At 37.0% G+C, this 16200-nt stretch overlaps 1 protein-coding gene across 21 annotated transcripts in view; it reads left to right on the top strand.

Moving 5' to 3' along the window:
• The window catches only part of FARS2 (phenylalanyl-tRNA synthetase 2, mitochondrial), a 524433-nt gene that overhangs the window by 161736 nt on the left and 346497 nt on the right, over positions 1–16200 (top strand). For all 21 annotated transcript variants that reach the window (XM_063632667.1, XM_063632663.1, XM_055263664.2 and 18 more), the window contains one exon: positions 5784–5943. In XM_063632667.1, coding sequence (XP_063488737.1) covers positions 5784–5943 — 160 coding nt within the window. The remainder of the gene's footprint in view (positions 1–5783; positions 5944–16200) is intronic.

Raw genomic sequence — 16200 nt, 5'->3', positions numbered from 1 at the left:
AAGCCTGGACCTGAGTGTACTTATTGCCCTAGGGATATCATTACTTGTAGGCCCCCTCCAGTGACAGAGCTAGGAAATATATATACCTACTTCTATTTCTGTATTGATGTATCTGCATATATGTTACAAAATATGAATTCATATGGGTACCTCCAATCTAAGCCAACACCACATGGCTCATTCTAGCCCTCCGCATTGCCTTTGACAGTGACAGTGAGAAACCTGGTTCTTCTTACTCATGATATATTTACTTTCTTGTTCAGTCCTGGAATGAACATAAGGTAGTTTCATAATTGTTAACACATACCTCTGTGGAAAAAATTTGCTAACTGGTGTACAATATTTGCTATGGTTATTTTGTTTTTCACTTAAAATATTTAGTTAAAATACTGTTTTTGAAAGTTATTTTGGTTAATTCTTTTCTTCTCCACTCTCTTTAAGTGGCTGTCATTTATTTAGAATAAACTTCTGTCCATCATTACTGTTTGTATTCCATTTGGATTCTTCCCACCTCTGGGTAGATTTTATATTTATTATTATTATTATTATTCTGGGTAGATTTTATATTTATTATTATTATTATTATCATCATCATCATTGAGATGGAGTCTCCTTTTGTTGCCCAGGCTGGAGTACAGTGGCGTGATGTAGGCCCACTGCAACTCCTGCCTCCTGGGTTCAAGTGATTCTCTTGTCTCAGCCTCCCAAGTAGCTGGGACCACAGGCATGTGCCACGCCTGGCTAATTTTTGTATTTTTTGGTAGAGACGGGGTTTTGCCATGTTGGCCAGGCTGGTCTTGAACTCCAGACCTCAAGTGATCCTCCTGCCTCAGCCTCACAAAGTGCTGGGATTGCAGGTGTCAGGATATTATTTTTAATGTTTTACGTAGATAAAATATTAACATCCTTCTAAAACTCAGAACTGTACAAGGTTTACTTAGAGGTCATGACCTCCACTCTGCCATTCGTTATACTCCATTCCCACTCAACCATTTTTTCCATCCTGTTTCTACCCACCTCTCTGTAGGTGATTTATTTCTGTTATTCCTAGCTTATTCTTCTTTCTTTTCACAAATGAGATGATTCATGTGTATTTTTTTATTTCTTACATGAAAGGTAGCAAGTAATATATGCTGTCTTGCACTTTGCCTTTTTTACTTACCAGTATATCTTGAAAATCATTCCGTATCAGTTCAGAGAGATCTTCCTCGTTCTTTATTACACCTGCAGAAGTACTGTATTGTATAGGTAGACCATAGTTTATTTAACATCTTTCCAATGTAAGACTTTTTAAAAAAAATATGGTGCAGTTAAAAACAATACTAAAATGAAAATTTTATGCATATGTATTAATGTTGGAAGTATGTTTTCAGAGTAAGTAGTTAGAAATGGAAGGACTGGGTCAAGAGATCAACAGATACGTAGTTTTGTTGGATATTGTCAAATTAATCTCCTAAAGGGTTCTACCAGTTTCCATTTTCACCAGCAAAGTATGACTGTACTTATTTTCCAAAGCTTCAACGTATTCAAAAGAATATGTTGTCTGGCTTTTAAATTTTTGCCATTGTGATGGAAGTATTATGTCAGTGTTATTTTAATTTGCTTAATTTGCTCTTTAAGTTTGAATTCCTTTTCATATGTTCAGGGGTCATTTTCATATCTTTTTTTTGGTGAATTGTCTGTTCATTTTCTATGGAGTTTTTGGCCCTTTGTCAACTTTTAAGTTTCTTTACATTAGTGGTATTACCTCTTTGTGGTCTATGTTTCCTAACTTTTGTTCCCCTTCTTTTTTTGTCAGTTTTCAGGTGGAAAGACGTGTGTGTGTGTGTGTGTGTGTGTGTGTTTGTATGTTGCTAATGATTTTTAGTTTTATTGTATTTTAATCAGAGAGTATAGTTTATTATTTCTTCTTTATGGAATATACTTATTTCTTTGTGACTTACTATGTGATCAATTTTTGTTAATATTCTCTGGGACCTTGAAAATAAAATGTATTTTTCATTATGAAGGGAGTAAGTTTAATGTGTGTGTATGTATGTGTGTGTAAAATATACATATACATATTTATGTATACACACATGATTTCATTTCCTAATTATGTTTTTAGGTCTTTTATCTTGTTAATTTTGCACATGTGATCTTATACTAAGAATGGTGTATTAAAGTTTCCTATTATCATTAATATTAATGTGTTTCTATGTGTGTCTTTTGCATCCCCTATGGTTCTTTCTACACAAAGGTAATAATTGTCTTATTGATATATAGATATTCATAAGTATTATACCTTCATTGTGATTTGAAACTTTTAGCATTAATACAAGATCTTCTTTGTCTTGCTTGGTGTTTTTTTGCTTGAATTCTACTTTTTCTGATTTTAAGAATGCTGTGCTTGCTTTTTTATTGTATCCATTTGCCTGTTATATTCTGTCCATCCATTTGTTTTTAACATTGCTTTAGGTGTATCTTTTGTATAGTTGAGTCATGCTTTGTGGCCAGATTTATTTTTTTTAAGAGGTGAATTAAGCCTGTTCATATTTATTGATATGACTTTCACATTTATTGAGTTATTGATATATTTGATCTCAACTCTATCATAATGTGGTGTTATATATGTCATAACATGTTATATTTTATTTCTCTACAATATATGTTTTATTATGCATTTGAATTGAAATTTTTGTTGCTCTTTACAAAGGTTATATTTTTGTTTTAATGGTTGCTTTTATACTTAAAACTTTTAAATTCCCTTATCCCTCAAAGTTAACTTTGTTTTTAGTAAAAGTATTCTTTAACTATTGCCTATGCCATAATCAGTATATTCTACTTTCCTCTTTGCTTCTTTCTTCCATTGTTTAGTTACGTTATGTCTACTTTGTCAGAACATATAACAGTTGGGTATTAGTCTTTCAATGTAATCACCAGCTTTTAGTCTGAAATCTGTAATTTTTATGTATTAACATGTTCTCCATTTGTTTTGTGCTGAAATTTTCCTAGTTATTTATTACTTGAACAAGGCTCATCCTTTGGTAAATTCTTCAGAAAGAGCTCATTAATGTGACATTCCCTACGCTCTTGTGTGTTTCACGTTTTTTTCTGTAGACTTCGTGCTTTAAGGACAGCATTGATGGATATAAACTTCTCGGCCCACATTTTTAAAAATTGAGTTGTTTGAAAATGTGGCTTCATTGTTGTCTTGTTTCTGTGTTGTTTTTGAAGAATCTGATGCCACTCTGATTACTTTACTCTTCTACATTAGTTGATCTTTTTGCCTAGAGGTCTTGACGATTTTCCCCATTATTATTTGTGAAATCTGTTTTATAAGAATATGTCCTATATTTGATCCTTCCAGGTTCTTTTTCACAGGTACCCATTTTATCTGGTATTAGTTCTGCTCCATTGTTTTTTTTCCCTCTTTAACGGACTCCAATTATATAAATGTAATTCCTTCTTTGCCTGTGTTCCATTTCTACCACTTTCTCTCTGATTCTTCTTTCTTTATTTTACCATCCTCCTTCTGGTTGTTTTTCTCCTTTTCTTCAATGCCCCCTTATTAAATCTTGATTGATTCCATTGTCCCTTGCATGCTTTGGAATTTAGATTTTGTTTCTGAGATGATTTTATTTCTTTTGTTTTTTTTTTCTGAGTTAAATCTATTCTCTTTTCACTTTTTCTCTATTTTTGTTCTTAATTTTTGAGTTTCTGACTAAAGCAATTTATATCCTTAAATGCTTGATTGAGCATATGTAACTTAGTTTTTAAGTATTTGTGTTTCTTTCTAGTGTTCCTTAGTTTTGGGGGGTGGGTGGGAGAAAAGTTGGATTTTCATTAGTTGAGCTTTTTTGAATTGACTTTCTGATTTTTGAGTAATAATTTTCTATATTTTTATTGAATTTATTTGTTGTTCCTTTTTGGTTGTGTAAAAGACTTCCTTAGTCTCTGGTGCCCTCTTCTGTTAGTGTAGCAATGCACACTTTAGTGGTTTATTTATTTTTGGTGTGAGTTAGAGAATGGTTTTGTAAATCCTCTAATTTTTTAGTTGTGCTTTATCTTTCACAACCTTGAATTTTCTTGTTTGCATCTTTTTTCTCTTCCTACTCGATTGAAAAGTTTGTCTTTCACTTTGTATTAACTCCTTTCTCTTCCATTGTAACTATGGGTTTTGGAAGCCTGTCACTTCAAATTGGGCATGCTTTTACACCACTTTTCTGTGATCCTTGCTCAGGTCTACTAGGACTCTTTTTAAAGGATTTTCACACTTAGTGTAACTTACACTTTCTGAGTTTCTAAAGTCAACCTTAGCACCTCACTCATTCTCCTTTCTCTCATTTTTTCCAGCTTGCTCTTGCTTACTTCAAAGCCTTATCAGTGGGGTAGGAGTGTAACAGTTCTGTCCCTAGGTTTTGACTGGTCTTCCTTCCTGCCTGCCTGCCTGCCAAAGGCATTGTGTTCAATAGTTTTATTTGTTTTTCTTGTTGCTCTAGATTATTTTTAGAGGAAGCATTGACGGCTGTTATTGTCTTTAGTCCTGACTAAAGACTGCAAGTCTACACAAGGACTGGTTTACTTTTGTGCTCATCCTTATCAGGGGGATGAGTCTTTTAGGGACTCAAACACCCCAGCTTGGTTCCACAGCAAAGTTTTCTCTTTTGTCTCACTTCCATGGTAAGTTGTTACAACCCATGTTCAGGTTTTCAGTTGGTAGGTTAGATAGACAGATATTCTCAATGCTTCTCTCTGGCTTTGTGCTTACTTTATTTTTTATTTTTATTTTTTAATTTTTTACTCCTGGCTTCATGCTTCCTGTAGAGTTCAGTCACTCCTATCTCAGTTTTACTTCCTCAATGCTTTTAAGAATTTCTGTTATTTTTTCAATAGCATTTATCAGGAAGTTTGGTTCTAATTATCCAAACCAACATGACTAGAAATGGCAGCTGATTCATTCTTTTATTAAAACATTTTTTATGTTTGATTATGGGACTTTGGGTGGGAAGAATGATACATTCATTTGCTCAGTTATCCCTTTTGAGCCAATCTTCTACCAAGTAAAGACCTGCTGTGTCGCTAACCAGAAAGTTACTTTATTTCAGTGGTAAAGCAGCTTATGACTGATGATAGCTGTGGTTAATAATCATGATGACAATAATGAGGAAAACTTGTTTAGCCATTGGAATGTGCCAGATACTTTGTATTTTTTATATATTATTTTGTTTGTAATAAAATCTACTAATTTACTATTATTATTCCCACTTTATCGATGATTCCCTAAGGCTTAGCTACTATATCACTTGCCTAAGTTTACACAGATAGTAAGTGGCAGAGACATGTTTCAGGCTCTGCCTTGAGCTTTGGAGATACAGGACTAGCAAATTCCAGCTTGCTTCCTACCTTCATGGACCTTACAGGATTTCATTCCTCGACACTGTGGGATGGTCAGGGATGTAATTTTAGAGTATGAAAGCGATTCACTAGTATTTCCACTAGAATTGAGGATAATGTCTCTTATTGGGAACTGACTATAAGTTCATGCAAATCAAAAACAGATTAGCAAAGATCAGAAGAGTGTCTTAATTCTCTGAAGACCCTCCATACCTTGTTGTGTAGTGCTTTCTTCAGAGTTGTACTAAGTGAATGTTAATTTCATTACGTTTATTGACAGGACTTAATGAGTCTTATTCCCACATTATAACTTTTAAAAATCAAAGATTCTTAGCAGAATTTTAAAGTTAGCTGATATAGATGGGCCAGGATATTTTCTTTATTTATACTTTCCTGTTGGTTTACAGTTATTTGCTGGTATAAAGGATGGAGAAAGCCTGCAGCTCTTTGAACAAAGTTCTCGCTCTGCACATAAACAAGAGACACACACCATGGAGGCTGTGAAGCTTGTAGAGTTTGATCTTAAGCAAACGCTTACCAGGCTCATGGTACATCTTTTTGGAGATGGTAAGTACTCAAACATAGGTTGACTATCTCTTATCTGAAATACTTGGGACAGAAGTGTTTTGGATTTGGGTTTTTTTTTTTTTTTTTTTTTTTTTTCAGATTTTTAAATTCTTTTTTTTTTTTTTTCCCTGAGACGGAGTCTTGCTGTGTCACCCAGGCTGGAGTACAGTGGTGCGATCTTGGCTCACTGCAACCTCCACCTCCCAGGTTCAAGGAAGTCTCCTACCTCAGCCTCTGAATAGCTGGGATTTTAGGTGCCTGTCACCACACTTGGCTAATTTTTATATTTTTAGTAGAGACAGAGTTTTACCATGTTGGCCAAGCTGTTCTCAAACTCTTGGCCTCGTGATCTGCCCACCTCAGCCTCCCAAAGTGTTGGGATTGTAGGCATGAGCCACTGCGCCCGGCCTGAAATTCTTGCATATACATAATGAGATGTCTTGGGGATGGGAGCCAAGTCTAAACACGAAATTCATTTGTATTTCATATACACTTTACACACATAGCCTGAAGGTAATTTGATATAATATTTTAAATAATTTCGTGCATGAAACAAAGTTTTGACTGCGATTTGACTGAAAATCTTAATGAGGTCAGGTACAAAATGTTTCACTTGTGGCTTCAGATTGGCACTCAGAAACTTTTAGCTAGAGAAAGAAAAACGATTATAACGTTTGCTAAGAATGATAATGGATTAGGTCAATGTCATCAGTGGAGTGAAAATATACAGGCCGATTTGGAGTATATTATGATGTTATCATTACATGAGGATGTGATCGGTGGAGCAAGGTTCTTTTTTTTTTTTTTTTTTGAGATGGAGTCTCGCTCTGTCTCCCAGGCTAGGGTGCAGTGGGGTGATCTCAGCTCACTGCACGCTCTGCCTCCCGGGTTCACGCCATTCTCCTGCCTCAGCCTCCTGAGTAGCTGGGACGACAGGCGCCCACCACCACGCCTGGTTAATTTTTTGTATTTTTAGTAGAGACGGGGTTTCACCATGTTTGCCAAGATGGTCTCTATCTCTTGACCTCATGATCCACCTGCTTCGGCCTCCCAAAGTGCTGGGATTACAGGCGTGAGCCACCACGCCTGGCCCAGTGGAGCAAAGTTCTTAACCATGTGAATGAACCAGTGGAAAACTTGACATATTGCCATACTGATTACCACTATCAACAGCAAAAACATTAACAGTATATTTCCTCAAGGAGGAACAATATTGTTACAATCTAGACCTCACTTAGTCACTTGCCTTTATTTTTTGAAAAATACTTGTTTTCAGTAATGCCACCTTCCCCCTCCAACTGTTTTTAACTTAATTGAGATATATTTTGTTTTTTTAAATCACAATATAAAGAGAAGGTTAGTGGATTTTCCTAATTGTGACTATCTTTAAGAAATACTTATATTTCTTATCTGAGAAGACAGATTACCTACTGTGGTTAGGATTCTCCTTTACTCTTATTCTTGTGAGCTTTTGTAAAAATCAGTTTTGTTGAGGTGTAATTAATATAAAGTAAGCTATACGTATCTAAAGTGTACATTTTGATAAGTTGACATACAATGAACTGAACACGAACATACTTGCACAATCATACAAGTTTTGACATCTTGCAAGTTCATGCCATGAAGCTACCAGCACAATCAATACCTGAACATCTTCATTGTTCCCAGGAGTTTCCTCCTGCTCACAGGCGATCCTTCCCTTCTGCCCTTACCACATCTCACCCCGGGCAACGTGTGATCTGCTTTCTGGTGCCATTAATTAGTTTGCATATTTTAGGTTTATATAAATGGAATCTTAGATTATGTGATCTTTTTTGTCTGGCTTGTTTTATTTAAAATAATTATGTTGAAATTCATCCATGTCATAGTGTATATCAGTAGTTGATTCCTTTTTATTGTTAATCAGTATTCCATTCCACGATTTGTTTATCCATACATTCATTGATAGGTATCTGGGTAGTTTCCAGTTTTTTTGCTCTTATCAGTAAAGCATCTATGAACATTCATGGATCAGTCTTTCTGGGTCCTACGTTTTCACTCCTCATAGACGTAGGTATATGTTTAACTTAAACAAACAAAAAAAACTGCTAAGCTATTTTCTGAAGTGGTTGTACCATCTTGATTCCCACCAGTAGTTTATGAAAATTCCAGTTGCTGTACATCTTCAGCAACACTTGATAGGGTTAGTAATTTTAATTGTCGCCATTCTAACAGGGGTCTAGTGGTATGTGAAATACACATTTGGCATTTATAAGGTATTCAATTCCGTGATTTGTTTATCCATCCACTCACTGGTAGATACTTGGGTAGTTTCCGGTTTTTTGCTATTACCAGTAAAGTGTCCATGAACATTCATGGATGATTCTTTCTGGGTCCTAAGTTTTCACTCCTCTTGAGTAAATACCTAAGAGTGGAATGACTAGATCAAATAAGAGGTGTATGTTTAACTTAAAAAAAAAAAAAAAAGCTGCTAAACTGTTTTCTGAAGGGTTGCACCATCTCAATTCCCACCAGTAGTCTGAAAATTCCAGTTGCTGTACATCTTCAGCAACACTTGATAGGGTTAGTCATTTTAATTGTAGCCATTCTAACAGGAGTCCAGTGGTATGTCAAATACACATTTGTCATTTATAAAGGACTCCTCCATATAAACAAATTGCAACTGAAGAGAAAAATCAGTGAACATGAAGGTGGCAAATGATATATATATATATTATATATATATATATAATATATATATATATATAATATATATATATAAAATATATATATATATTATATATATATATAAAATATATATATATATTATATATATATAAAATATATATATATATTATATATATATATAAAATATATATATATATTATATATATATATAAAATATATATATATATTATATATATATAAAATGACCAATAAATATATGAAAAGATGCTTATCTTTATTAGTAATCAGGGAAAAACAAAAGAAAACCATGAAGAGCTTTTTCAAATGGGAAATAATTTTTTAAATCTAACATTTTAAATTGTTGACAAAGGTGTAGAGAAATAGAGTATAGCACAAAGTTCTGGCCTTATGCAGGATTCATGGTCACCATTCTTCCAGCTGGGACTTTAGTACTCACTCTTCTTGATTCACCTCTATTTTTTCATACTCCAGATTTCCCCTGCTTATGCCTGAGCTCAAATATGTATTTAAAGAGAATCTTGTTGTAATTTATTAAGCCTCTCCTGCTCTGTTTTAGCAAGGTTTTTTAGAGTATCTTGACTGCCATATTGCCAAATGCGTAGTTAATGTAACATATAAGAAACCACTAGCTAATCTTGTATATTTTTAATATAAATACATTTTCAAAAAGTGCACATCAACTTCAGGATAATGTTTTTCTAGGAAGTGGGAAATGGTATTAGGGAGAGGTGGATACCATGTTTCAAATGTATTTATAATGTTTTATTTTTTAAAATCTAAAGTTAAATATGACAAAATGTTATGGTTTGGTAAAACTGAATAATGAGTATATGGGTGGTTGCTATTTTCTCTTCCTGTCTCTAGGTTTGATATATTTCATTAAAATGGCGTAATATAATAGTGAAATAGGTTTCAAATAGAAATTGCTGATGTGAAAAACCTATGATAGCCAGCATCTCTTTGCTTTCATCATAAAAGAAAGGAATTGTGATATTTTAAACAGTTATATCATCTATTTAACACAAATGCAGGGAGATGGATTGTGCTGTTTAGGCCATTTTAGAGGCAGGATGAGGTAGAAGGGATTCTAGTATTTTAAGGAGATAGTGTTGTGTCTTAACAGAAAGATTCAGGCTCATCTGAATTTTTCCATTGCCAAACTATGGAGAGACTTTTTTTTAGCATCTTCCTTCTTTATGTCATCCTACACATTTCTATAATCAAATGATTTGCTGTTGGTGAGGTTTAGAAACTGGATTGGCACCCTGTTGCAGGCATCACAATATTCAATAAACTAGCCATACTCCCTGTCTTCAAAGAGCCGTGGAGCCTTGGATCTTGAGCTCTCTCCTTGGGAAACATAGGATGTTCTCCGCGCACACAGGCAAGGCGTCTCCACCTGAGCCCAGACTGTGCTCCTGGAAGGCTCCTGGTGAGGCACATGCACACTGACACCTGAGAAGTGGAACTAGCCTTGGGAACGGATAAGCAAGGGGAGGGGCAGAAGAATGGGGTGAAAAATGACCAAGTAGGTGACACAAGTACTCATGGAAAGCAAGCATGATGTAGCACAGTCTACGGAAAGAAGGAAAGAAGAGGCAAGGGGAAGAAAAATGATTGACAGCCGACTCATGACCATGGAGAAACAGTAGTGTAGAATCAGAAAATTTAAAATGAAGCTCCTGTTCATCCCTTTACTCTGATGTCCTGAACGGGTCACGTAGCATTTCAGGTCCCAGTTTTCTAACTTTTAAAAGTTGTGATGATACTTGCTTCACTCGAGAATAAAACAAGATAATGTGAAAGATGCCTTGTAAGTAGAAAATATCAGATAAATGTGTAAATATGAACAAATGGAAGGAGGAAGGAAGGGAAGGAAAGTTAATACAAGACAGTAAAAGCAGGGAGCACATGAGGAAAGAGTAATACGATCAAAGACTAACGGTCATGGTTGATTTGCCCTTATCAAGTCTCAGAGAGCAAGAAGGAGTTGTGTACCAGACCGTGGCACCGCAGCCTTGTTGGTGCTGATGGTGGCTTTCATATCTGCACCAGGAGATATTTTAAAAAGTAAGCCACGTGCTAGCCTCTGTATAGATTATGTAAGCTGCCCAAAGGTGCTTCAGGATATATATCTCTCTGAAAATATGGTCCCAGATTTTCCTTCGTATTATTTTTTATATTTGTATTTGCATAGCTTTCAAATCCAGATGGCGGGTTTCCTTACAAAGAACAATTTTTGCAATATATGACTTTTCTGACTGTGATGCCTGTCCTGACATAGTGGGCATGATTCTGGCCAAGAATTAAGAATCTTAAATTTGGGCCAGGCGCGGTGGCTCACACCTGTAATACCAGCAATTTGGGAGGCCGAGTTGGGCAGATCATGAGGTCAGGATATCAAGACCATCCTGGCTAACATGGTGAAACCCCCGTCTCTACTAAAAATACAAAAAATTATCTGGGCGTGGTGGCACGCGCCTGTAGTCCCAGCTACTCGGGAGACTGAGGCAGGAGAATCGCTTGAACCTGAGAGGCGGAGGTTGCAGTGAGCCGAGATTGCGCCACCGCACTCCAGCCTGGGCGACAGAACGAGACTCTGACTCAAAAAAAAAAAAAAAAAAAAAAGAAACTTAAATTTTAGAATAGCAGTGAAGTTGTAGCTTCTTTCATTTAGGCATATGTTTGCTTTATTGTTTTAAAAATATTGTCATCCTAGACTTTTGGTAGTCAGCTTTTATTACAGATCGATGTTGCTATTTTATAAATGTTCAAATTCGCTTTTTGTCTGTAAGACTCAGTTGGCAGAATTATGGAATGGAATTAAAGTTGAAAAATCCACCTGCTTGGAGAATACATGTTGGTTCACACGCATTAGAATCTGTCTGGGAAGAAAGCCTTTTCTTTTTCTTCTTTCCTTTGAGCCACGGTCATTTTTAACCCCATCCACACAGTGGCCAGGCATCCTGAAACTGCTGAAAGGCGCCTCATTCACACACCCTTGCCATGCCCTGCTGTGTTTCTGCCGGTTGTGTTGCCACGAGCTGTTGTTGTAGAGGTGTGTGAGCTTGTCCCCGACCATGTTTGCTGTGTTTGTGACGTCCGTCGTATTGCCTCTCAGGGGAGATGTGAAGTGAAGTGGGAAGGTGACTGGAACCCGGGCCCATCTGATGAACTAGAAAAGTGAGAGGGTCTGTATCACAGAACACAGACAGTGCTGTGCACTTCCTTCATGCTCACACTGAATGTTAACAACTCTTGCAGGATTCTCAGCTGTTTCTTCTGAACTCTGAAGAAAAGTGCTTTGTTCGTTTTTGTGATTTTTTTTTTTTTTTTGAGATGGAGTCTCACTCTGTCATCCAAGCTGAAGTGCGGTGGCGTGATCTCAGTTCACTGCAACCTCCGCCTCCTGGGTTCCAGCGATTCTCATGCCTCAGCCTCCCGTGTAGCTGGGATTATAGGCGTGCGCCACCACACCTGGCTACTTTTTTGTATTTTGTATTTTTAGTAGAGACAGGGTTTCACCATGTTGTCCACGCTGGTCTCGAACTCCTGACCTCAGGTGATTCACCCACTTCGGACACCCAAAGTGCTGGGATTACAGGCATGAGCCACCGTACCTGGCCGCCTTGTTCTATTTCAGGAATTTCAGAAGCACTATTTAGTTATGGGTTTTGGGTTCTTGCTGTTGGTTGGTTTATTAATGAAGTAATTTTGCTAGCTTCTGAAAAATGTCTTGGTAAACCTATCTAGGTGCCATCAACCTGGATTAAATTTAGATTAATAATAGCAATAATAATTGTAATAATGGTAGCGATAGAGATAATAGTTAACAGTGTGAAACCCTGTGCTAAGCACGTTGACAAGGAGTTTTTTCTTTTGACTTGCATCTATGATATGGGTGTTACAATCTCCATTATTCAGATAAGGGATTGAGAATAAAAGTTAGGTTTGTAATTAATTGTTAGTGCTACATTCTTCCTAAATGGAATCACATCAAAAATTTTAAGTGTGTATCACTTTAATAATTTTTAAACCATATCTATGATATGGGTGTTACAATCTCCGTTTTTCAGATGTGGGAACCTAGACACAGAGAAATAAAGTGCCATGTAAAAATCACAGGGCTGGCAAGTATTTGAGGCAGTTCGAGCCCACAGTCTGACTTCTAAGGCCATACCAGAAGTTAGCTTTTTGATAGGATACAAAGAAATCTTATTAGTAATATTTCAGAGACTGTGAGGCCTATAAAAGCCATGATGTCCCCCCGGCCAAACAAAAACAACAACAACAACAACAACAACAAATCAGGGCCAGGCCCAATGGCTCACGCCTGTAGTCCCAGCTACTTAGGAGGCTGAGGCAGGAGGATTGCTTAAGCCCAGCAGTCCAAGGCTGCAGTGAGATGTGATCATGCCCCTGCACTCCAGCCTGGGCAACAGACTGAGATCCTGTCTCTTTAAAAACAAAACAAAACAAAACAAAACAAATCGTCTTCTCTCTAGGTGCTGCCTCTGATTCTTCCTCTGATTCTTTCCTTTACCTTCTCTTCCCATTCTGTGCCTCCTGGTAGCTAGCTTGTGGTAAAGCCTCCATTTACTACATCATATCTAATTACATTCTGGGTAGCAAAGACCATTTAAAAACTTAAGGTTCACTCTTTCTATAATTAGTGATGAATGGGAACTGCCTCTACAGGCCTCCGAAATATTGAGCAACTCTTTTTATATTTGTTTTTATGGTCCGGGCTTTTCACCTTTTATTTTTATTGTTGGATTTCTTTGTTTTTGAAAAGCAAAATTAAAAATTAGAACACACTATTTCCTTGTGGCAGTATGTTATTACAGCTGCTTTAGTTTCAGGTTTTTTTTCCTGTCCAAATGTGGTTTATTATTTTCTGCTAACATTTCAATTGTACCAGTATCCTAAGGCTATTATAAGAGAAGTTATCATTTTAGAATTAGAAAGAAATAAAATAACCCTTTAGACTATTTTTATGCTTGTGGATTTTGTTGTCATTTTTAATATTTCTCGAGTGTTTTCTGTATATTTTGTACTGTGCTTAGTAGATCATTTCTTTCAGAGTAACTAAGGTGGGGATTTAGGATTTCTGACTTGTAAATTTCTCTTTCTGTCCTTGAGTTTCCAGCCTTTCTTTGGCACTGTTCCTTTGCTAAACGTTGGCATTTCCCTTTCTAAAGGATTGGCCTCGTAGCACAGTTTAGATTAATTAGTGTGAAGGAGAGATGGATTGGGACCCTCTGTTTTTGACAAGGTATGTCACCTTGGGGGAGTCATGTCTTGTCTTTGCTTGTTAAAAGACCTGTGGTGGTCATTGAAATGCACCTCCCAGCGTCCCCTCCAAGGGTCCGGGCTGATGGGATTGCAGATCGCCTCCAGCTGTCAGCTTCTTGGGGAATTGCCTCAGCTACAGGGAGCCTCCTTGCCCAAAGACATGCCCTTCCCGGGGCAGCCCACATCTGAAGACTGAATGTGGCAAGAATACAAAGGCCCTCCATGGGCCATCCTGATGGGCTGTCTGCTCCAGACCTCTGGCAAGGTAAAGGCTTCACTGGCCTGACTGTAGTTGGTTGACTTCTCCCTGTGCCCAGTTTGCTGCCACTGTCTTCCATCCACATGTGTTGATTCCCTTCAGATAACTTGCTTGCCAGCCCAACCTGCATAGGGACCTATACATGGTCCCATCCAGCAGAAACATTCTAGGGCCCTGTGTTGTGAGTGATGTCCTGGTCAGGAGTGAAATCACTTAATCATGGTAATAAGGAATCATGTCTTCCATGTCTTTTCAGATTTTTTTTATCCATGAGGCTCTATTAGCATAAATGAAGTGAAAGGGATCGAGAGTAAGAATTAGGTTTATAATTAATTGTTAGTGCTGCATTCTTCCTAAATGGAATCACATCAAAAATTGTAAGTGTGTATCACTTTATTAATTTTTAAATCAGCTCTTTTGGGCTGGCTGGTGTTGCCTGGCTTGGGGAGTGTTATCCTTCTCAGAGTACTCCCTGACGGTGAAGTAGCCAAGGCAGTTATTTCATTCAAGCAATTTTGACTTGTCTGTACTTGCCTCACTGTAGCTTAGATGTAGCCTAGAGCAGGTTGCTCTTTCCGACAAAAACGGGCCAACACCTTCAATCTCTGAGACTTGGGATCATTAACTATGAAAAATGAAGTGCCTTGCTTTAAGCCAGTGGAGGGACTCAGTGGAAATAAGACATCACCCTAGGAATCAGGTGGAGAGAGGCCTAAGACCCACTTTTCCTTAGATGTCTAGTGAATGGGGAAAATATATACTAGGGTTGATCTTTCGGGGGCTAAGGAATTGGTACAAGGGAACCTCTTTAGAGAAAGGTTGAGATAGCAACGATTGAGCTGAACTGTAATACTTTTAAGGAGCCCAAAAACCTTCCTGATTCTATGGCAGTTGGGCAGAGGATAACAGAGAGGTTCACTAATCTAGGGAAGTAATAAATTGAGATTGGTTGGGGTTTTATATTAATTAAAATTAAATTATTGGATCTTAAGGTACAGAGAAAAAGGCACTGAAAATTTTAGGGCTACTGTAATGAAAACCATCAGTGTGCCTGGAACTATACCCATTGCAAACTATTTTTACTGGTACTAATAACTCTCAGGTGGTTGGTATACAGGTAACCTAGAAACCATTAAGATTTAGGGGGAGAGGGAAGATTCTCCTTCTACTCTTTAGGTTCATAGAAAGCTCAATTTCCTGATTGATTTCTCTTCTCTTCTGGCCTCTCTTCTAGCTCTACTAAGGAATTGATCATCAGCATAAAGTTAGTTATTGGAACTCTGTTATCAACCACTTTAACTCCTTCACTCCTTTGACTTGCACTAGACACTCGATGAAAACCTAGCCTTGAATCAGTGCCCAAATCTCTTTGTGCTTCCCCCTCCTGTAGCGACTCAGATTTGCCACCTTAGCCAGGTCAAGGTTGGTGGCTCTCTTCTTTCTTATTTTTGGTCAGCTCACTGTACAAATCCCTTTTTTTCTGTTATTCTGCACCGTTTTTTCAGTCTCCATTTTTCTATTCTTTGTCAGAGGATAAGCTGTATTTTACTGAGAAAATCTAGGTGACTGGGTGTGGATTTTGTGCTTAGTTGGACTGCTGATTACATCAGTTTCTCTAGAATTTTGTTTCATTGGCTTTAAATATACCCTAAACTATGTCATCTCATGATAAAACAAACAACTACCATTATTTGATGATCCATCTTTCTCTGGAAACTTACTGTCCTTTTCAGCTACAGTTTATGAAGTATACCTTCCAATTGCTGCCCAACAGAGGCACGGGTGGTTAGTTCATTCTAACAGTTTCTGTTGAGGTCACAATTGATTTCCAAATTATAAAATTCAATAGAGTGGGGAAAACACTTACTATGCTGAATCTTTCTGCTTACTCTTTTATTTATTGAATTATAATGGGCTTCCAATAAACTAAAGTGTACAGTTTGATAACTTTTGACATAATGATACACGCACTAAACCATCACCATAATCAAGATATGCTCATCACCCCAAAACGT

This window comes from Symphalangus syndactylus, chromosome 23 (assembly GCF_028878055.3).
Source record: "Symphalangus syndactylus isolate Jambi chromosome 23, NHGRI_mSymSyn1-v2.1_pri, whole genome shotgun sequence".
Taxonomy (NCBI): domain Eukaryota; kingdom Metazoa; phylum Chordata; class Mammalia; order Primates; family Hylobatidae; genus Symphalangus; species Symphalangus syndactylus.
The sequence above is the reverse complement of the archived record's forward strand: the minus strand, read 5'-3'. Positions and strand labels throughout refer to the sequence as shown.